General features: G+C 43.5%; 1 protein-coding gene across 1 annotated transcript in view; it reads right to left on the bottom strand.

Moving 5' to 3' along the window:
- LOC126455913 (homeobox protein unc-4 homolog) overlaps positions 1 to 24104 on the bottom strand; it is a 476524-nt gene that overhangs the window by 333471 nt on the left and 118949 nt on the right. Inside the window, exon 3 of the mRNA XM_050091671.1 lies at positions 20635 to 20743. Coding sequence (XP_049947628.1) covers positions 20635 to 20743 — 109 coding nt within the window. The remainder of the gene's footprint in view (positions 1 to 20634; positions 20744 to 24104) is intronic.

Raw genomic sequence — 24104 nt, forward strand, 5'->3', positions numbered from 1 at the left:
CACACACACGGCGCTGCTCGCGGCGAGGCGGGGGAACCCCCGAAAAATACTGTATGGCGCGGGCTGCGGCGGAAGAGCCGGCTGCCGCGAAGCAGCCGTGCGCAATTAACGTACGCGCGAAAAATGGGACACACCGCCACAGAAAGGGATGGTGCGTTTCCAGAACGTCGATTTTTAACCGTTAAAACATCGCAAAGTATTCCTGATACTGCGCGATTACTGTTGGTGTGGATTTGATGATAATGCAATTTTCAACAACAGTACACAATGCATCTTACTAGCAGAAATAAGCACATCAGACAAAAAGTTACTCGCTTTTTGGAGAAATGACGCTAATGCGGTGTTACACTATCTCCAGCCTTGTTAACGATCTCAGTTCGGCCAGGAAGTTCAAAAATGGTTCAAATGGCTCTAAGCACTATGGCTTAACATCTGAGGTCATCAGTCCCGTAGATTTGGAACCGCTTAAACTTAACTAACAGAAAGACATCATACACATACATACCCGAGGCAGGATTCGAACCTGCGACCGTAGCAGCAGCGCGGTTCCGGACTGAAGCGCCTAGAACCGCTCGGCCACAGCGGCCGGTCGGCCAGGAAGAGTCTGCACAAGCTGCCTGGATGTTTTCAGATGCTGAGGGTGATGCCTATAGCTGTGATTGTGGATTAGAAGTCGCCTGCAGCATATCCCACCTGCCCATCAGCACACGATTAGAAGCTCACCCCTTCCACTTCCCCTTCCCCCCAACCGAGGCAAGCAACATTATTAGAAAGAGAAGGAACCCACTACTGACGTCAAATAGCTGTAGCGATGCCAGCGCTCCAAGCGGTTAGGTTTCACATTGCAGTTTCAGTGAATAGAAGACAAGCAACTTATGATCAAATCCACGGCGATCAAGTCCACGGCGAGGCCCTAGATTTCATATTTCTTCGACGAAAGGCGAAATCTGAGAAAATTCCGTATTACGCTACCAAATTGCCTTGACAAACATTTGACATCAGCTTTGGCAAAGAAATATGACAGCGTAATACCGGCCTATGTCATGCCCAGCCGAAGCCGCATATTGATGATCAGATCCCGCAAAGCTACCATACTGAGATGGTGGACATCGTTACGTTTCACTCGTTATTGTAAATAGTGCCAGGGGTTTCCTATGGGATTAATAACGAGCGATTTAGCGGGCCAGGAGGAATGTGAAAGGTTGAGTAAATGTTCGTTCTATTATCAACGATTCGTATATTGAGTAAGGGAAACTTGACTATATACCTCTCTTATCTCATTTTCACATACCTACTCTAGACATACAACGGCGGCAGCCAGTACCCGCACAGTATTCTTCGAATACAGGTTTCCTAAATTTAGCCAACAGTGTTTCACGAGGATTACATTCCTATTACAGTTTTTAACAGGATTTTGGGGAGATGTTTTTAATGTGTCAACAGGGTGGCTGGCTCACCCAAGTTTTTTTGTAAGTGGTCAGCCAGTCACATTTCGCTGTGCTGTTCTTTTAGCTCTTCTGTGTTTTGTTTTCCTTCTGTTTTAATTTCTTGATTAGCTATCTTGCCGCCTCATTAGTTTTAGTGCATGTGGGAGTGCCTGTGTGATAGAGGCATTGTATGGTCATTTCGTGTGCATGCGTGTACGACAGTTTTCGTTCTTATCCGCATTCGTTTATTTTAATCATTGTTAGGTCGCTGATAACCTCGCCATTGGGCGCCCATAAGATCCCCAAACCACACACACACACACACACACACACACACACACACAGTTTTACGGAACATTGTCCCAGGAAAAATAGCGATCTATTAATATTTTAACTTATTTAGTAAACAGTCGTGGTTGCATATAAGTTGTTAATTTTTATTTTTAGATGACCAGTTTCGATCATCTAAAGAGATCATCGTCAGTCTACATTCTTGTCAACAGCAGGAATCGCTGGCGCGGAGCAGGACTCCTGCACTGCAACAGTGTTCTCCACGCCAGCACGGGCGGACTTGGTCCACAACAACGATTCCTACTGTAATCAAGGAATGTTGACCTGGTGATGATCTCTTTAAAGAATTGAAACTGGTCATCTAAAAATAAAAGTTAACAACTTGTATGCCATCACAACTGAGTTTACTAAATAAGTTAAAATATTAATAGATCGTTCCCCCCTCCATCCACCCACGAACCACACACGACTGTCACCAGTACAGATTTAGATTGACAGTCTAAAGTTCATTAATCACTCCGACCAACTGAACCTGTGCGGCTAGTTCAAATGAATGAGTAAAAAACGGTCGCCAGATTAATGTTACCCGACGATTTCTCTAAAAGAATAACCGCTCACATTAATCAAAATACATTCTAAGAAAAATATTAACCCAAGATAGCGTCCCACGAAGGGCAAAGAAATGGGGGGGGGGGGGTTTAGAATATTGTCCAAGTACCGAGCGCCGCGGGTTTCGACTCCGCGCCAGACAGCATGGACCTCTATTACCACCAGAAGTCTCTGCAGCCGCCGCGCCGTAAGCCGTGGCTGCGCGCGCTCCTGGCCTGCGTATAATGTGAGAGGTCCACCACGGTGGAGCACGTTGTCCCAGCGGCCAATAGCGACGTACCCTATCAAGTATTTAAGCGTCTGCCTCTCGCTCAGCGAGGCAGTATGATATTCGAGTGAGTCTGCCGACATCTCGCCTACAGACAGCGTGTTTAGTTTGTTTCCGTGTACGACTACGAGTGCACGGTGTTCACTCGTGCGCTTTTCTCTTATGATCCCATTGCTTCATGCGTGTTGTTGTTCGTAAGGTCTTGCTCAGTCGTCCGTCGTTGTTCGTGTCCGTCCTTTCCTGTTTGTTTTGTTTGTTCGTGGGTCGCTCCCGTTTGGTCCCGCCGCGCTTTCATTCTCGGCAACCCCGCAACCGTTCCGATCGTGGTGTCAAAAGGTACTGTGGATGGAAATGAAATGGTACCTCAGACCTCGCGGCATATGGTGGGCGACAATCAGGTTGGTATCACATTGGGGCTCAATTCGAAGTGGAACTCATCACTGAAAATAAATCTACCGCAGTCAATGAGTTTCTAGGCCAGAGACGTGCCACACAGCGATGGGTTACCTTCCTGACTGTCGCCCGCCATGCAGCCCGATAACCAGAAGTGATGGTTTGAGTTGCCATTGCATTTCAAAGGAGGATCCCTTTGGTTGTCATCCGAAGCACCCATAACAGCACAGCGGTAGTCGACGACATTCTGTCTCCCGTTTTGTTGCCCTTCCTGGCAAGACATCCTGGGCTTACATTTCAGCAAAATACACTACTGGCCATTAAAATTGCTACACCACGAAGATGACGTGCTACAGACGCGAAATTTAACTGACAGGAAGAAGATGCTGCCATATGCAAATGATTAGCTTTTCAGAGCAGTCACACATGGTTGGCGCCGGTGGCGACACCTACAACGTGCTGACATGAAGAAAGTTTCCCACCGACTTCTCATACACAAACAGCAGTTGACCGGCGTTGCCTGGTGGAAAGTTGTTGTGACGTCTTGTGTAAGGAGGAGAAATGCGTACCATCACGTTTCCGACTTTGATAAAGGTCGGATTCTAGCCTATCGCGATTGTGGTTTGTCGTATCGCGACATTGCTGCTCTCGTTGGTCAACATCCAATGACTGTAACCAGAATATGGAATCGGTGGGTTCAGGAGGGTAATACGGAACGCCGTGCTGGATCCCAACGGCCTCTTATCACTAGCAGTCGAGATGACAGGCATCTTATCCCCATGGCTGTAACGGATCGTGTAGCCACGTCTCGATCCCTTAGTCAACAGATGGGGACGTTTGCAAGACAACAGCCATCTGCACGAACAGTTCGACGACGTTTGCAGCAGCACGGACTATCAGCTCGGAGACCATGGCTGCGGTTACCCTTGATGCTGCATCACAGTCAGGAGCGCCTGCGATGCTGTACTCAACGACGAACCTGGGTGCACGAATGGCAAAACGTCATTTTTTCGGATGAATCCAGGTTCTAATTACAGCATCATGATGGTCGCATCCGTGTTTCGCGACATCGCAGTGAACGCACATTGGAAGCGTGTATTTGTCATCGCCATACTGGCGTATCACCCGATGTGACGGTATGGGGTGCCATTGATTACACGTCTCTGTCACCTCTTGTTAGCATTGACGGCACTTTAAATAGTGGACGTTACATTTCAGATGTGTTACGACCCGTGGCTCTACCCTTCATTCGATCCCTGCGAAACTCTACATTTCAGCAGGATAATGGACGACCGCATGTTGGAGCTCCTGTACGGGCCTTTCTGGATACAGAAAATGTTCGACTGCTGCCCTGGCCAGCACATTCTCCAGATCTCTAACCAATTGAAAACGTCTGGTCAATGGTGGCTGAGCAACTGGCTTGTCACAATACGCCAGTCACTACTCTTGATGAACTGTGGTATCATGTTGAAGCTGCATGGGCAGCTGTACCTGCACACGCCATCCAAGCTCTTTTTGACTCGATGCCCAGGCGTATCAAGGCCATTATTACGGCCAGAGGTGGTTGTTCTGGGTACTGATTTCTCAGTATCTATGCACCCAAATTGCATGAAAATGTAATCACATGTCAGTTCTAGTATAATATATTTGTCCAATGAATACCAGTTTATCATCTGCATTTCTTCTTGGTGTAGCAGTTTTAATGGCCAGTAGTGTAATACCCACTCACGTCTCCAGTTTCTACTGCTTGTCTTCGTGCTTGCCAAACCCAACCTTGCCGAAGAAGGTCGCCGGATCTCTCCCTAATTGAGAACAGTTGGAGCTTCATGGGCAGGGCCCTCCAACCAGCTCTAATGTGCCAATTGGACAGAATTTGGCACGATATCCTTCAGGACATCCAATATTCTATCAACCACTGCCTAGCTGAATAACTGCTTGCTTACGGGTCAGAGGTGAACCAACACGTTATTGATTCGTTGAATTTTTAAAGCTCTTTTTATAGAGTAAATCATCCAATTGTATTCTGGAACTAGAATCGTTGTCTGTACATGTACATCACATCTACACATTCTCGTCCCATTCGGTAGTTCCTTCATGGTGCGTCCTTTTTTTGTTAGGGCAAAAAAAAAAAAGGTCTCCAGATTAATGTTACTCGACGGTTACTAAGGGAATAAAAGCTCACATTAATCGAATTATTTTGCACAGAAATACTCTGGCTAAAATGGCATCGGTTCGTTCCTACTTACGACATTGGTGAGCAATTATTGTGACTGTGGACTGCCTGTAGATCTGCAGGATAAAGCACTCCGTCTTCAGGCCACGAGTGGCCTACCGTGACCATCCGACCGCTGTGTCATCCTCGGTGGAGGATGCGGATAGGAGGGGCGTGGTGTCAGCACACCTCTCCCGGTCGTAAGATGGTATTCTTGACCGAAGCCGCTTCTATTCGGTCGAGTAGCTCCTCAATTGGCATCACGAGGCTGAGTGCACCCCGATAAATGGCAACAACTCATGGCGGCCTGGATGGTTACCCATCCAAGAGCCGACCACGCCCGACAGCGAGATCTGCAAGATCTTGGCATTGACTGATAGAATGTTGGATTTCTTGAAGGATATCGTGCCAAATTCTGTCCAATTGGCACATTAGACCGTCGAAGTTCAGAGCTGGTTGGAGGGCCCTGCCCATAAAGCTCTAAACATTCGCGATTAGGGAGAGATCCGGCGACCTTGCTCGGAAGAATAGGGTTTGGCAAGCCAGAAGACAAACAGTAGAAACTCGCGATGTGAGTGGGTATTATTTTGCTGAAATGTACAGGGTGTTTAAATATTGTCTCACGTACACCTAGAGGAGGCAGTGTTGACCAGCCCTAGAAGAAAATCTATACTCATGTGTCTGGAAACCAGTACCTGTAGAGATTTGGGGCAAACCGTCCTCTCACTCCTGTCTGTGACGTAGAAGTAGGCACTACAGGTAGTGTTGCATGTCGTTACCAGACATCCTGACGTATCCTTCTTCGCGGTGAAATACACCTCCCTCCTTTCACAATGCGTCATATGCATTAGTTTCACGACAGCCTGAGACAGCTCTTGACAACGAAATAGAGGCAGGCATCGAAACTCGGGATTTTATCCGAATCTGACGCGGCAAGTTAACCGAGATTTAAACTTTTTTACATGTTTTGCCACGTGTCGACTACTGGCCCAGTGCGATCCAACTCCTGGTTTCGGAATAGAAACAAGGATCAAGGCGAAACGGCGTTGTTTTGCAGCGCGTTGTCAGGGGAGTGCCGGGTAGAGCCCCGCGGTCGGGCCACGCGCCGCTGCAGGGGTGCCAACCCTGCGCGGCGCTGCGCGCTCTGGCCAGCCCTAATTTGGTAACCCCATTATGGGGCGAATTACGGGGATTACAGCGTGTAGGCTGGCGCCGGCGCGGGTCCCGGGAGGCGGCGCCTATCGCAGTGATGTCATCACCCGCGCAAGAGTGCCGCTGCCGCTGCTGGCCCTGGCTAATGGACGGGACGGGATGGGACTCGGGCCCTCTGCGCGCTGCATCGCGACCGACAGGCCGAAACAGCACAACACTGCCGGCGCGGCCTCCGCTTCAGGGTACCCAAAGCGGATTGTCTGGGCGCAGCTGCTGACAATACGCACGAGGTGCAGTCGAGTTACAACACCTCTGATTCTTTTTTTCTAGCATAGCTGATCACACGAATACACACTGAAAGGCACAAACAAATTACAAGGGGCGTACAAAACAAAAATTCAAGACTTTCTTTCTGATAGCAGGTTGGTTTTATTCGGGATTCCAATACACCACATTATTTTGCCTGCAAAACACTATTTTTCAACATAATCTCCGTTCAATACGGAGACCTTACGCCACCCTACTGTGGGGGGCCTGTATTCTCGCGTGGTACCACTCTACTGGTGCACGTCTGAACCAACGTCGCCGGCCGCTGTGGCCAAGCGGTTCTAGGCGCTTCAGTCTGGAACCGCGCGACAGCTACGGTCGTAGGTTCGAATCCTGCCTCGGGCATGGATGTGTGTGATGTCCTTAGGTTAGTTAGCTTTAAGTAGTTCTAGGGGACTGATAACCTCAGATGTTAAGTCCCATAGCGCTCAGAGTCATTTGAACCATTTGAACCAACGTCTTGCTACATCAATAACTTTGCAAGCGGTAATTTACTCACAGGACAGCATCTGTTTTTAACCGCGTAATTCATCATTACCTCAATTATACCTTTGCCCTATTGAGCATTGCTATTATTGCTTACTTCTGTATCAATATCTCAAAAACTCATCCCTAGTGTCAGTAGTGTTCTCTCTATTTTGTTAGAACCCATACATCACTTCCTTGCAATTGGGGTATCCATGGCTTTTGTAAAATGCCCACCAGCATTTACAATAAGAAAAATAAAAATCTTTTGACACGACGACTGTTGTTTAACATTGCCCTCGAAATAATGATCGGGGAACAAAATTCAATGGTTGAAGTTCAGTTACAAAACCAGAAAGATTGTACGCATCAGAATGTATTCCACGGAACAAGAAACGTGTGGTAGACTACTCGGAAGTAACGGAGGGAAACATTCTGAGGAATATCGTAGGGAATACCAAATACGGACATGAACACAAACCATGACCAAATAAGATATTATGTGAAATAACTGATAATTTCACATCTTTTAAAAAGGGAGGACTGTGATTTTATGGGCAGGTCAAAAGAACCCTGGAACAACATGAAGACCCACATTAAATGGCTCACACAAGTAAAGGGGGTACGGTAAAAATTAATACCATACCATATTCATTAAGTAACAGAAGTGAACATGAGAATACCGTCAACAAAGTAAAGGTGTTGAAAGTCCGAACATCTGCTCGAAGAAAAGTAGATTATCTGGTCGTAGAAACGCAAGGAAAAAATAAATAAGCTGATCTGAACGCAAAAGAGCCACAAAGAAATAACTGCTACTTAAAATTCAATTGGAACTTTGGCTATGTAGTTAGCCAACTTTATTTCCTATTTTACGGACAGCCATTGTTCACCTGCCAATCTACAAAAACTGCAGGAGCTAGTCTGTCTTGGAACTTTACTCGCTACAGTTTGCGGATATGGAGGTTCTGAGCAAGAAAATCTTGTTTATGACTAGTTTCAGGATGAAGTAAAAACTTCAAACACGAATCATTCATATCCACATAAGAACAATCATAGTAAAAATTATTGCAATATCAACTGTGACTTTGAACCCAGATTCACTCACGTGAAATCAATTCTCGTCCGCAGCATTGAAACCATCGAGAAAAGCTTTGTGAAGTCGATCGAATACGAACGTAAGCTCAATAAACACTAAACACTGGTCTCTCATACAAGAAAGCAGCGCCATGTAACCAACTATTTCAATCACAAACGAAGAATTAAGGCTGTAATTTAGCCAGACAAATATCTTTAATATATGAAGGGAAGACAACAATCTACGACCTCGCTTTTATCCAACTGAGTAATTGGAGATAAGAAATGGAGACGCTAATGGACCAGGACGACTTAAGACAGCATAAACTGTAAGGATCTGCAGGACTGACACAATAAAAGTAGTTGTTGTTGTTGTTGTTGTTGTTGTTGTTGTGGTCTTCAGTCCTGAGACTGGTTTGATGCAGCTCTCCATGCTACTCTATCCTGTGCAAGCCTCTTCATCTCCCAGTACTTACTGCAACCTACATCCTTCTGAATCTGCTTAGTGTATTCATCTCTTGGTCTCCCCCTACGATTTTTACCCTCCACGCTGCCCTCCAATACTAAATTGGTGATCCCTTGATGCCTCAGAACATGTCCTACCAACCGATCCCTTCTTCTGGTCAAGTTGTGCCACAAACTTCTCTTCTCCCCAATCCTATTCAGTACTTCCTCATTAGTTATGTGATCTACCCATCTAATCTTCAGCATTCTTCTGTAGCACCACATTTCGAAAGCTTCTATTCTCTTTTTGTCCAAACTATTTATCGTCCATGTTTCACTTCCATACATGGCTACACTCCATACGAATACTTTCAGAAATGACTTCCTGACACTTAAATCAATACTGGATGTTAACAAATTTCTCTTCTTCAGAAACGCTTTCCTCGCCATTGCCAGCCTACATTTTATATCCTCTCTACTTCGACCATCATCAGTTATTTTGCTCCCCAAATAGCAAAACTCCTTTACTACTTTAAGTGCCTCATTTCCTAATCTAATTCCCTCAGCATCACCTGACTTAATTAGACTACATTCCATTATCCTTGTTTTGCTTTTGTTGATGTTCATCTTATATCCTCCTTTCAAGACACTGTCCATTCCATTCAACTGCTGTTCCAAGTCCTTTGCTGTCTCTGACAGAATTACAATGTCATCGGCGAACCTCAAAGTTTTTATTTCTTCTCCATGAATTTTAATACCCACTCTGAATTTTTCTTTTGTTTCCTTTACTGCTTGCTCAATATACAGATTGAACAACATCGGGGACAGGCTACAACCCTGTCTTACTCCCTTCCCAACCACTGCTTCCCTTTCATGTCCCTCGACTCTTATAACTGCCATCTGGTGTTAGTATTTTGCAGCTGTGACTTATTAAGCTGATAGTTCGGTAATTTTCACATCTGTCAACACTTGCTTTCTTTGGGATTGGAATTATTATATTCTTCTTGAAGTCTGAGGGTATTTCGCCTGTCTCATACATCTTCCTCACCAGATGGTAGAGTTTTGTCAGGACTGGCTCTCCCACGGCCATCAGTAGTTCCAATGGAATATTGTCTACTCCGGGGGCTTTGTTTCGACTCAGGTCTTTCAGTGCTCTGTCAAACTCTTCACGCAGTATCATATCTCCCATTTCATCTTCATCTACATCCTCTTCCATTTCCAGAATATTGTCCTCAAGTACATCGCCCTTGTATAGACCCTCTATATACTCCTTCCACCTTTCTGCTTTCCCTTCTTTGCTTAGAACTGGGTTTCCATCTGAGCTCTTGATATTCATACAAGTCGTTCTCTTATCTCCAAAGGTCTCTTATCTCCAAAGGTCTCTTTAATTTTCCTGTAGGCGGTATCTATCTTACCCCTAGTGAGATAGGCCTCTACATCCTTACATTTGTCCTCTAGCCATCCCTGCTTAGCCATTTTGCACTTCCTGTCGATCTCATTTTTGAGACGTTTGTATTCCTTTTTGCCTGTTTCACTTACTGCATTTTTATATTTTCTCCTTTCATCAATTAAATTCAATATTTCTTCTGTTACCCAAGGATTTCTACTAGCCCTCGTCTTTTTACCTACTTGATCCTCTGCTGCCTTCACTACTTCATCCCTCAAAGCTACCCATTCTTCTTCTACTTTATTTATTTCCCCCATTCCTGTCAATTGCTCCCTTATGCTCTCCCTGAATCTCTGTACAACCTCTGGTTCTTTTAGTTTATCCAGGTCCCATCTCCTTAAATTCCCACCTTTTTGCAGTTTCTTCAGTTTTAATCTACAGGTCATAACCAATAGATTGTGGTCAGAGTCCACATCTGCCCCTGGAAATGTCTTACAATTTAAAACCTGGTTCCTAAATCTCTGTCTTACCATTATATAATCTATCTGATACCTTTTAGTATCTCCAGGGTTCTTCCATGTATACAACCTTCTTTCATGATTCTTAAACCAAGTGTTAGTTATGATTATGTTGTGCTCTGTGCAAAATTCTACCAGGCGGCTTCCTCTTTCATTTCTGTCCCCCAATCCATATTCACCTACTATGTTTCCTTCTTTCCCTTTTCCTACACTCGAATTCCAGTCACCCATGACTATTAAATTTTCGTCTCCCTTCACAATCTGAATAATTTCTTTTATTTCATCATACATTTCTTCAATTTGTTCGTCATCTGCAGAGCTAGTTGGCATATAAACTTGTACTACTGTAGTAGGTGTGGGCTTCGTATCTATCTTGGCCACAATAATGCGTTCACTATGCTGTTTGTAGTAGCTTACCCGCATTCCTATTTTCCTATTCATTATTAAACCTACTCCTGCATTACCCCTATTTGATTTTGTGTTTATAACCCTGTAGTCACCTGACCAGAAGTCTTGTTCCTCCTGCCACCGAACTTCACTAATTCCCACAATATCTAACTTTAACCTAGCCATTTCCCTTTTTAAATTTTCTAACCTACTTGCCCGATTAAGGGATCTGACATTTCACGCTCCGATCCGTAGAACGCCAGTTTTCTTTCTCCTAATAACGACATCCTCTTGAGTAGTCCCCGCCCGGAGATCCGAATGGGGGACTATTTTACCTCCGGAATATTTTACCCAAGAGGACGCCATCATCATGTAATCATACAGTAAAGCTGCATGCCCTCGGGAAAAATTACGGCTGTAGTTTCCCCTTGCTTTCAGCCATTCACAGTACCAGCACAGCAAGGCCGTTTTGGTTATTGTTACAAGGCCAGATCAGTCAATCATCCAGACTGTTGCCCTTGCAACTACTGAAAAGGCTGCTGCCCCTCTTCAGGAACCACACGTTTGTCTGGCCTCAACAGATACCCCTCCGTTGTGGTTGCACCTACGGTACGGCTATCTGTATCGCTGAGGCACGCAAGCCTCCCCACCAACGGCAAGGTCCATGGTTCATGGGGGGCAAGCGAAATATGAGAGTCATAAAGAGCCTTGATAACGCTGTGGGGAGAAAATCTACGAAGCTACGAGGAAGATAAATGACAAAGAAGGCAGATGGATCGCGCTATTAAATGAGCAGAGTGGAATATTAGAAAAAGACGAGTAGTTCTTCTATCAGTCCTATATAAACTTAATACGGACATCCTCATAAAGTTTTATGACTCCAGAAGCGAAGTCATGTTCTATAAATGGCTGCACCAAATGAGCAGTGGTGTCGTTCACGACTTTTGTATGAAACGTTGTCGCAGCGTAGGCTGATAGAAAAGTCATGTAGCGGAAGAAAGTTCTTTCGCTTGTGCTGTGTGTTCTGTATGTCCATTTGGTTTGAGCCATTTCGTCTAAATACTTTTAGCACACTATGTGCCCTCCGCCACAAACGCTACAGCAGTGTACAGAGTACAATTTTAGATGGCTTTTACATTTATGTTGTTGTACTCTCCTAAGCTAGAGGTGGGGTGATTTCCTCGATATTAGGAATTAAAGCCAAAGCAGTTCTTTCTAAAGCTGCATTTACACGGACATGTTTTACAGCAATGTGTGGCCGCAAAAGCATTGTCGTTAATATTGCTGCAATGTGGCTGAAATACTCGGCAATGCTGAGGATGGCCTGATAGCGTAGCCGATTGAGGAAATCCTTGCAGTTAGTTGCCGAAATATGGCCGTCGTGTTCTCTGTCAAGAGTGGAGAATATTTCATAGGGTCTGGCCACATCTACCTCGGTCCTTGTCTCTAAATGCTTTAATCTCAATCTCAGCCTTGCTTTTTCTACCGGGAACATTGCTGCAGTGTCAAATCACGTAATCTGAGCACTGAAACAATATGTATTATTTCCCTTAAGTTAGGGAGATGGCGCACTAACGTACAGGTACTCGATTTCTTGTTTACCAGACTGCAGAAATGGACAACGAGAGAATAATACGGAATCACCGCGAGAAATGCTTGCTTGAACATACGAGGGTAAGTCAATTGTTATCGGCAAAGTAGTTATAAAATTTTATTGTAATCAATTAGGAAACTTACAAGAACATTCTTTTTCCACAGTCTCCTTGCGTTTCAACGCACTTGGTCCATCGTTGTAAGAGTTTCCTGATGCCCTCATAAAGGAAGGTTCTCGGCTGAGCTGCGAGCCAGGAACGCACCGCTTCTTTCACTGCTTCGTCCGAGGCAAATCGACGGCCCCTTAATGCCTGTTTGAGTGGACCAAACAAGTGATAGTCAGAAGGGGCAAGGTCGGAACTATATGGAGGATGATCCAGAACTTCAAATTAGAGTTTCTGAAGCGTTTCAGCAGTGAGGTCAGAAGTATGCGGACGGCCATTGTCGTGCAACAACACAACTTTTGACAGCAATCCTCGGCGTTTGCTTCGAATTGCAGGCTGTAAGCCGTCGGCACACGGACCGTGCTGTCGAACGTTAACGTTGAGTGTGCCAAGTTCAACGTGCTGCTGAACGCTCAGGAACGATGCGACTTGTGCATACGGTACGTGGGCCCCAACGTGGTATACGCGATCGCAACGCACTACAGCGGCAGTTGAGCGATGTTTCTAGTTCGTAAATCACACTGTTTACTCAACGGGCGCGCGTAAAATTCCCACGTTAGCACTATTAAAACGCACATTTCCTCCATCGCCCACGAAAAGGAAAGTACCATGTCCAATCAATAAGGACAGAGACATATAAAAGTTCCATTACAAACAGTGTGTTACAAATTTGGAATACTTCTCCGCATAAGATAAACATTATTTCATCATTCCCACATTTTATTAAAACCCCAAGGTCAGTCTTACTCAATCACTGTTCCTGCCCAACAGCAGAATCTTTGCAACATGTGAATTACGAAGCGAAAAAGAAAAGGAGCAAAATATCTTTATGGAAGTAGCGCAAGCTGTCCTGTAGATTAAGCCAATCGAACAAAGGCACCCCTCAAAAAAAGGTGAACTTATATTTACATAATATCAAATATCATAGTATATACTTATATTAAACTAATAATGAAGTATCAGAACCTAATAAAAACGCTAATGTTAAGAAATAAAATACGAAAGAGTCAAGAAGCGAACCACCGCCCCAATTATCAACTAAATACCAGACAGTTACGCTACTCATTACGCTAATCCAACAACACGCGGAGACGTCTCGCAATTAATCCAAGTATGTTACCCGTTGCAGAAAACGTTATCGTAGATACGTTACTAATTGAAATTTAATTATAACAAATTGTTCAAGAACAATGCGTTTTGGGTGGATCATCCTTGTGTCACTGCCTTCAAATAGCCTACTCTCATAATACGCAAGTTACAATAATTCTTTTGCCATGAATATGATGTTTCTCGTTATTTTATTGGAACGAATCACAGAATTAACAACGGGTTTTCCAATGATTCTCAATTTGCTGGTGCTCAGAAACGGCATATATACATATAGGCTTGAAATGAACGCCAATATGGCGCCTCACAACTCTGTACTGAAGGGAGACGGCGGGCCTGTGACGTAGGTGGCGTTGTGCCATCTCATTGGTCAACGCTCAGACGCACGCTCAGAATATCTGACATGTCAGATATTGCTCTGCACGTTCGGAAAGACTCCCGAAAGTGCTATTCCACGCTATGACGTCAGAAACTCGGCACGCTCAACGCTCAACGTTCGGATGCACGGTCCGTGTGCCGACGGCTTTAGCCTGGCAGTAAGCATCTCACTGTAACGTACACTGTTTATTCTTGTGCCCCTTTCCCCATAATGTTCCAGTACTGGACCTTGTACGTTCCAAAAAACAGTAAGCATCAGTTTTCTTGCGAACCGTTGGGTCTTAAACTTTTTCTTGCACCGCGAATTTGGATGTTTCTATTCCATACTCTGCCTTATACTCTCCGGCTCGTAATGATGGATCCACGTTTCGTCACCAGTAATGATCCTGTCTAAGAAGTTGTCCCCTTCGTTACCATAGCGATCCAAATGTTTTTTTTGCGGATGTCCAAGCGCTTCTGTTTATGCAACTGTGTGAGTTGTTTTGGGACCCATCTTGCGCAAACTTAATGAAACAGAAGTCTGTTGTGGATGATTTCGTAGGCAGAACCGTGACGAATTTGCAGACGATGTGCCACTTCGTCAATAGTTAATCGTCTGTCCAAGAGAATCATTTCACGTGAACGCTCAATGGTTTCTTCTTTTGTGGCGGTAAACGGTCGTCCGGCTCCTTCATCGTGCGTAACACTTGTGCGACCATTTCGGAATTTTTCAATCCATTTGTAGGCACTCCGTTGTGGCAAAACACTGTTACCGTACTGTACCGAAAGCCTTTGATGAATTTTGGCCCCTGATACGCATTCTGACCACAAAAAACTGTTCACTAAACGTTGCTCTTCTTTGGTGCAAACAGACAGCGGAGCAGCCATGATTAACAGCACGGCAGCGATAACGAAACTAACCTAGCAGCTTGAAAATTGCAAAGATATAACAACAAATAAACAAAGCATGCGTCATCCACGTAAAACGACAGTACTGCCAAAATAAACAAAAATATCACTAAATTGCGGTTAATAATTGACTTACGCTCCTAAATGTAGATGATAGCCAAGCCTGCAGGCTGCACTGCTGTGTTTGACTACAAACAGCACCTGTGCAGTGCCTTCAGTATGTTTCAATTGTCAGTCGTAGTCAGAATAGTGTTCCGTGTTGAGAGAAGTCAATTCTAAAGTTGGCAAATTGTTGGTGCTCGTACGGTTGGTGCTCCAGTAACCAAAGTAGACGCAAAATCCCCAAGATTGGCGATCTTTTACAGAAGCTCGAAATTTAGCGCGGACTTCAATGCGAGATGCTTATAACAGTTTCCACAACGAAACTGTCTCGAAACCTAGCAGAAGATCCTAAGAGATTCCGGTCGTATGTGAAGTATGTTAGCGGCAAGAAACAATCAATGCCTTCTCTGTGCGATAGCAATGGAGATACTATCGAAGACAGTGCTGCCAAAGCAGAGTTACTAAACACAGCCTTTCGAAATGCCTTCACAAAAGGCGACTAATATTAGAGAATTCGAATCAAGAACAGCTGTCAACACGAGTAACATAGAAGTCAATATCCCCGGAGTAGTGAAGCAACTTAAAGCACTTAATAAATGCAAGTCTTCTGGTCCAGACTGTATATCAATTAGGTTCCTTTAGGAGTATGCTGATGCATTAGCTCCACACTTAACAATCTTATACAACCGTTCACTCGACGAAAGATCCTTATCCAATGACTGGAAAGTTGCACAGGTCACATGAATATTCAAGAAAGGTAGTAGGAGTTATCCACTAAATTACAGGCCCATGTCGTTAACGTCGATATGCAGCAAGATTTTAGAACATATATTGTTTTCCAACATAATGAATTACCTCGAAGAAAACGGTCTATTGACACACAGTCAACATGGGTTTAGAAAACATCGTTCTTGTGAAACACAACTAGCTCTTTATTCGCATGAAGTGTTGAGTACTATTGACAAGGGATTTCAGTTCGATTCCGTATTTCTGGATTTCCGGAAGGCTTTTGACACTGTACCACACAAGCGGCTTATAGTGAAATTGTGTACTTATGGAATATCGTCTCAGTTATGTGACTGGATTCGTAGTAATTGACGGAAAGTCATCGAGTAAAACAGAAGTGATTTCTGGCTTTCCCCAAGGTAGTGTTATAGGCCCTTTGCTGTTCCATATCTATATAAACGATTTTGGAGACAATCTGAGCAGCCGTCTTAGATTGTTTGGAGATGACGCTGTTGTCAGAACATAAATTCGATATCTTCGCATCTGACAAAGCAGACGGTGTACGACAGGGTTATAGTCTTTCGCCCGTACTGTTCAATGTATACATCTAAGACTCAATGACGGAAATTAAAAAAAAGTTCATGAGTGGGATTAAAATTCATGGTGAAAGATTATCAGTGATAAAATTCGCTGATGACATTTCTGTCCTCACTGAAACTGAAGAACTACAGTATCTATTGAATGGAATGAACAGTCTAATGAGTACAGAATACGGATTGAGAGTAAACCGGAAAAAGACCAAAGTAACGAAAAGTAGCAGAAGTGAGAGCGGCGAGAAAATTAACATAAAAATTAGTGATAACGAATAGACTAAGTTAATCAATTCTGCACTCCGGGAGCAAAATAACCCATAACGGACAAGCAAATATGAGATGATAAGCAGACTAGACATGCAAAGAGGGCATTTGTGACCAAGAGAAGACAACTAATATCTAACATATACCTTAATTTGAGGAAGAAATTTCTGAGAATGTATGTTCGAAGCACAGCATCGTACGGTAGTGAAACATGGACTATGGGAAAAGCCGAAGAGAACTGAGATGTCGTACTACGGAGGAAGGTTGAAAATTAGGTGGACTGATACGGTAAGAAATGAGGAGGTTCTGCGCAGAATTCGCGAGGAAAGGAATATAGGGAAAATACTGAAAAGAAGTAGGGACAGGATGGAAGGACATCTTTTAAGACATCAAGGAATAACTTCCATGGTACGAGTACTAGAGGGTAAAAACAGTAGAGGAAGACAGACACTGGAATACATACAGCAAACAATTGTGGACGTAGGTTGCAATTGTTACCCTCAGATAAAAAGTTTGGCACAGGAGAGAAATTCTTGGCGGACCGCGTCACACCAGTCAGAAGACTTATGATTCAAAAAGTAAAAATATTACTACGCTTGTAGTAATCCAAAAAGTCATGTCATCGTGGGATACAAAGCCGGCATACTTTACACAGTGATCCACAGATTAGTAAACTTAACGTTGCAAAAGGAAGAAATTGAACTGGAGCTAAGTACTTTCAATCATACTGATATTACAGAGAGGCGTTATTTGAACAAAAAACTTATAAAAGACCTTGCAATCTTTTAGAACGAATAACTTTAGCTAGGCAAATACGGAAAGAGAGGAAGAGTAAGATCACTGCGTTTCTATATTTAGTTATAATCACTCATAAGACAGCAGTGTGTTTCAAGAACTCAGATGTGAGCTCCAGTTTCAAAACATAACAACAGACATTATGACATACACCCAGCAAAAATAAAACGTATTCAGAATAAGGTATTTGCGAAATTAGTTATGGAAACAGACCAAGTTTTTAAACTGGCTTAATTGGAAGGGCGTTTAGCTCACGTTTTGAAGAAGATACGGGAATGAGTGGTAGCAACCTTCCCACTTCCGTCGCACATTCAAAGGCGACAGAATGCAAAGCTCTCAGCGTTAAAGACTCTATGGAAGTTTCCACAAAAATACATAAAGATAAATTGATGAGCTATTAGAGGAAGTGGATATTTCCAATCGTTTTAGACGCCAGTGCGATAAGAGTCTGAAATGAACAGCAAGAGTTGCGGAAGAAAAAATTCCTCAAAAAAATTTTACTAGTTCCCTACGACGTGTTCTTGCAGTAACTTAGAGCTCGCCAGGGTTATTATGGTGACGAAAGACAAACGCAGACGCAGCACACACAATGGTATAGACAGCTTGACCCTAAGTGATTTTGTCTTACTTTTTAGAAGTAAAATATTACGATACTGTATTAATTTGTTGTAACTGGTAGATTATACACTTCTGTAATTGAAATGTCATTAAATTTACTTACTACTCCAACCCTTATACGTACGCTAACAGAAGTATATCGAAAACCCGTGACACATGTGTCATGTCTATAAATATTCAGAGAACATCGGCATACGTTCTTTGTATCACCATACGCTCAGTTGGCAACGTTTGTCATTGCACATCTTTTATGGTCAAAAGCTAACAAATATACCCTGTAAATCTGTCATGTGACCATATCGTCGGAAACCTCCTACGTCACCTCACATTGAAAAATTTGTGCATATAAAGTAATAATTAAATTCACTCTGATATCAGCTCTAAGTTTACGAAGCAGTTTAATGAGAGAAAGCGTCGTTAAACCGTTCCGACCCTCTGGCTACAATTGTGTACATTAAATTTTACTGTGTCTTAGCTGCAACAGAAGTATTTTTTCCCCAATGGAAACCTGAAGTACACTTTTGTGAATGTTCAATTTTTTCATGAGGCGCCAGTGCTACCAACTGTTGGGCATCACAATGAAAATGTCAGCAAGTCAATTTAGCAGTGCGCAGCAGCTCGTGACTGCCAGAATACACAAATGTGGTTGGTTCGCTATATTCAACTGTATAACTGAATATTGTTATTTTGCATGGTAATTACTGAATAATCCTTTTACTATTTATTACAACAGAGAATATTTCATAATTAGTTATTTTAGTCTATAAAATGAAGCCAAGTGTATAAAGTATGTTTTGAAAATGAAGAAATATTTTTGTGTAAGTCCTGGATCTGAAATCATTAGAAAATCAATTAAGAGCATTACCACATAAATAAAACTTTTGCTTCTTACAGAAAATATTCGTGTCTGAAAGGGTTAAAAAAAACCAGATTGTTCAGAAGTATACAGCGCGCCGGCAGATCACGTGAAAGGCGCGTGTTTTTTAACGTCAACCCCATGGGAAGTTTGTTTACGCATAGCGTGCGACGCAGAGACGCTGACGCGGCTGAGGAAAGCCAGGACAGCGTAACAACAGAGACCTATAGGACGCCGAATGTGTCGGGCGTTAGTGTGAACGATAACAGGAGTCGTGGGAGTGCATGCAGAAAAGATAGAATACTGAGAAAACAAGATAGATGCGAGTACAGCATATGAAAAATATCTAAAAACTTTTATTTGACACAAAATGTTTAACATCACGAAAAAATTTGGTGCAATCGGGGATATTCTTGTACGTTACCAGTTGGCTGCCCCAAACAAATTGGAAACAGTAAGTTATAATTCAAAAGAGAAAAATCATAGGTCTCTTCTTTTATTTACTCAATTTCCTACGAGTCATTCTCAATAAAAGATCGATACACTCAACCGTGTCCCATTACCATCTTCCAGGTAACAAAGAGAACATTATACGCGTGTGTAAGTGAACACTTCCTCAAACGTAGAAGAAACATCGGAACATTCTTTGAAGATAAATGCTATGGAATTCATTGCTCAAGATTAAATACTGTACCACGTAACTTCCGTTACTAACATTTCATTGCAGTCAGATTTCATCATGCGAACAACAGGCTTAAATTCTGTCGCACAAATAAAAAGTAAAAGTGGCATGTGACAAATAGAAACTGTTTGAATAGTATAAACAGGTGTATTACATGTTATTATATCTAGCGTAACTTATATTCTGTTTAGTCACTGCTTTCACATTTAGCAAAAATGATGTAGTGAAGATCTGATATCGTTTTACAAAAAAGGCTTTCAAAAGTGTACTCGTAAATGGACTAAGGCCGAAATTATACAATAAAATAAAATAAATAAAATAAAAGTTAGCATTTGCAGACATCAAAGAGTCATTAAAAAATTAAGTCACTTGATATCCACAACTGGAAGAACAACTCTCGTCTTAGCTGGGAACCACAGTCTTCAGTAGTGTGCAGTTTCCATTAAGTCCGAGATTGGATCGTTTCTCATCCCTTGCGACCCATCTACCGTGCATTCGTTGACTACAGACATCTCTATCCCACCTGCATTTCAGTCATCATTTCGTCTTGCATTTGCTAGCTTTTGGGTGTCTTGTAGCTGTTCCCAACACGGATAATTCCATCGCGTGCTAAGCTTTTGGAATACTTTGTCTCACATTTTCACACTGTGTCTATGCTGATGGTTGCGCATCTGCGCGATTTGAACACCCGAACAGTCTTTGGAAAGTGTGTACTACCTACTTTGAAAGATAACATTTCCATTTTTCCCTTTTTTCACATTCACTGTGTTTTATTTGACTCACCTTCGCAAATTTATGACTGTAGTTTCATCAGTCGATAACGCTCGTAGGGCGGAGGTGATTTTTCAACCAAATATCCTACGATTTGGCACGCAGCTGTCTAGTTCTAGCAAGCTAACATACGTGGTACTTACAGGGATGCGTCGGCGTGAAGGGGTAATCTAAGGTTGGCAGCCGTGGTGCGCTCGAAGGGTGCAGCGACGGCGGGCAATGATAGCAGAACATGCCTCGGTGCCCCGCGATCTGAAACAGGCCGACAACTTACGTTCACTAAACCAGCTTTGAACCTGAAAACAAGCATCTGATGATTACTTTGGAGCTGCAACTAGTGAACTGTTCTTAGGGCTTTTTTGTAATTGATTCTGGAAATATATAAAAATTAACATCTAAGGTACCAAAAGTAGACAGTCTTGCCTTAGCGAATTACCGCGATTCTTGTTTGTAGAAAAAATGCACTTATTTTCAGTTTTATTATCTCAAAACACTGGTTCCGGAGAGATGATCTGAATTCTCGTAGTTAGAAAACAGAAAAAAAAATCTGATGATGGTCTTATAAGCGACCGAAATTAGACGCAAGGTGGAATATATACAGCTTATATGCGATCTAGCCTGTTTTGTTGAAATGATTTTAAACTTGCCTCTGTCAAAGTCGCTCATGTCAGTGGATTTCCTCATTTACGGCCCGTATCATCGCTAGAATGATTCCCCATTCATCTCTGGTGCGCCTATACAGGGTGATTTCGTGATAACGTTATAAACGTTCAGGAATGATGGAGGAGGGTAAATGTGTCAGTCTGATGTAAGGATCCCCGTCCGGTAGCGATCATGTCGCAAGATAGACGCCAAAATCGTTCTGATAGCTCTGGCGGTGGACCCCTTCTACTGCAAGCACTTTGGTTTCCATATTTTGGCAAGAGGTGGTATGGACTAAAACGAAAACGTGGGCCCTAAAGCATTTGTTCATCTTGCTACTGTTAAAATACATTTTTTTTTTTACTGAAGAAGTGCTCTTAGCTCTTAACGTATCCTTTTTAGAGCCCATGTTTAAGGAACAATATTTTCTTGTTTTGGTCTACATCTTCATCCATACTACGAAAGCCAACTGACGGTGTGTGGCGGAGGGTACCTTGAGTACCTCTATCGGTTCTCCGTTCTATTCCAGTCTCGTATTGTTCGTGGAAAGAAAGATTGTCGGTACGCCTCTGTGTGGTCTCTAATCTCTGATTTTATCCTCATGGTCTCTTCGCGAAATATACGTAGGAGGGAGCAATATACTGTTTGACTCCTCGGTGAAGGTATGTTCTCGAAACTTCAATAAAAGCCCGTACCGAGCTACTGAGCGTCTCTCTTGCAGAGTCTTCCACTGAAGTTTATCTATCATCTCCGTAACGCTTTCGCGATTACTAAATGATCCTGTAACAAAGCGCGCTGCTCTCCGTTGGATCTTCTCTATCTCTTCTATCAACCCTATCTGGTAAGGATACCACACTGGTTCAAATGGCTCTGAGCACTATGCGACTTAACTTCAGAGGTCATCAGTCGCCTAGAACTTAGAACTAATTAAACCTAACTAACCTAAGGACATCACATACATCCATGCCCGAGGCAGGATTCGAACCTGCGACCGTAGCGGTCGCTCGGCTCCAGACTGTAGCGCCTAGAACCGCACGGCCACTCCGGCCGGTTCCCACACTGGTGAGCAGTATTCAAGCAGTGGGCGAACAAGTGAACTGTAACCTACTTCCTTTGTTTTCGGATTGCATTTTCTTAGGATTCTTCCAATTAATCTCAGTCTGGCATCTGCTTTACCGACGATTAATTTTATATGGTCATTCCATTTTAAATCACTCCTAATGCCTACTCCCAGATAATTTATGGAATTAACTGCTTCTAGTTGCTGACCTGCTATATTGCAGCTAAATGATAAAGGACCTTTGCTTCTATGTATTCGCAGCACATTACACTTGTCTACATTGAGATTCAATTGCCATTCCCTGCACCATGCGTCGATTCGTGGCAGATCCTCCTGCATTTCAGTACAATTTTCCGTTGTTACAACCTCTCGATATATACCACAGCATCATCCGCAAAAAGCCTCAGTGAACTTCCGATATTTTCCACAAGGTCATTTATAAATACTGTGAATAGCAACGGTCCTACGACACACCCCTGCGGCACACATGAAATCACTCTTACTTCGGAAGAACTTGAAAATGACATGCCAGGTTCTGTTAAAGAAACTCTTCAATCCAATCACACAATTGGTCAGATAGTCCATATGCTCTTACTTTGTTCATTAAACGACTGTGGGGAACTGTATCAAACGCCTTGTGGAAGTCAAGAAACACGGCATCTACCTGTGAACTCGTGTCTATTGTCTTCTGAGTCTCGTGGACGAATAGCGCGTCTTTTTCGTCTTTTTCCTCCTCCCACAATATGGAAAGCACAGAAATTGCAGCAAAAACGGTATCAGAATGATTTTCGTTTACAACGTATAGCTCGGCCGTTTCTGGACCAGGGCTCTTACCTCAGATTGATTCATTTACCCTTCATTATCATCCCTGAAAGTTTGCAACATCAGCACGGAATCATTCTGTATACTTCCTTTGCCGTGTCATGTGCCCGCAACGCCATCAGTTTCACTTAGGCAATGGTCACAGTGTTCTGGCTCTCAGTGTGGCGCAGCTGATGTCATGGAATCCCTCGTTGTTTTATGGACGCAGGTACGCAAGATATTCCGAGGAACGAGAATTCCTTGGCTGAAGGGTATGGTGGCCCCAGCAGCTAAACTATTTTCGACTGTGGACTTCTCGATTGCTTGAAGCTCCCGATCTTTGCGCTCAGCTCACTTGTTGGGACGGTGTCTTGCGTAGCCCTCACTCGGAGAACGCGCAGCAGCGCACGGCAGCCCGTCTCCCCACGGACTTGGGCTGTGGGGGCGGGGGAGGGGGGGGGGAGAGGGCAGAGGGGGGGGGGGGGGTGCTGCTGCTGTTGGCGCTCTTATCCACTCCCTGGGGAGAGCTGAGCGCTTTGTCGGAATGCCGGCCCCGGGTCATTACCGCCTCATGAAATGTTGACTCAGTCTCTAATTAGCGGCCAGCGTCACGTGCCCGCTGGCTAATTGATGTTGGCTGCCCTGGGACGGGACGGACGCGCTCCTATAGCCGCGCCTGCACCTCTCCACCAATCGATTTGGGTCTTATAGCTCAATATACGACCGAACTATAGGATGTGGACAAAATCGTGACATGACTTTACGTCCGAAGTCTCTTATCCGACATCATTACGTCTCTCTTTCCCACGTTGTGGTACGGGCTCTTTCAGAGTCTCACTGACAGTGTCAACTAACACTGTAGGGAGATACGCCTTACCTAAAGAAGCACTGAATCACAACTCGATCAAACATACTTTACATTGACGAACCAAAACATTGCGACCGCTGCTGTAAGGGACCATTATTTCCCACTAAAATATTAATTTTAAATGTAAATATAGGCTAATGAATATCAAACTGTTGTTCAGAGAAGGGATGAAGGCGACAAGTGGGAGAAACTTCCTTTATTAATGAAGAAAATAATTGCCCAAGTTTCACTGTTGAGTGCGA

Source organism: Schistocerca serialis, chromosome 2, assembly GCF_023864345.2.
Source record: "Schistocerca serialis cubense isolate TAMUIC-IGC-003099 chromosome 2, iqSchSeri2.2, whole genome shotgun sequence".
Classification (NCBI taxonomy): domain Eukaryota; kingdom Metazoa; phylum Arthropoda; class Insecta; order Orthoptera; family Acrididae; genus Schistocerca; species Schistocerca serialis.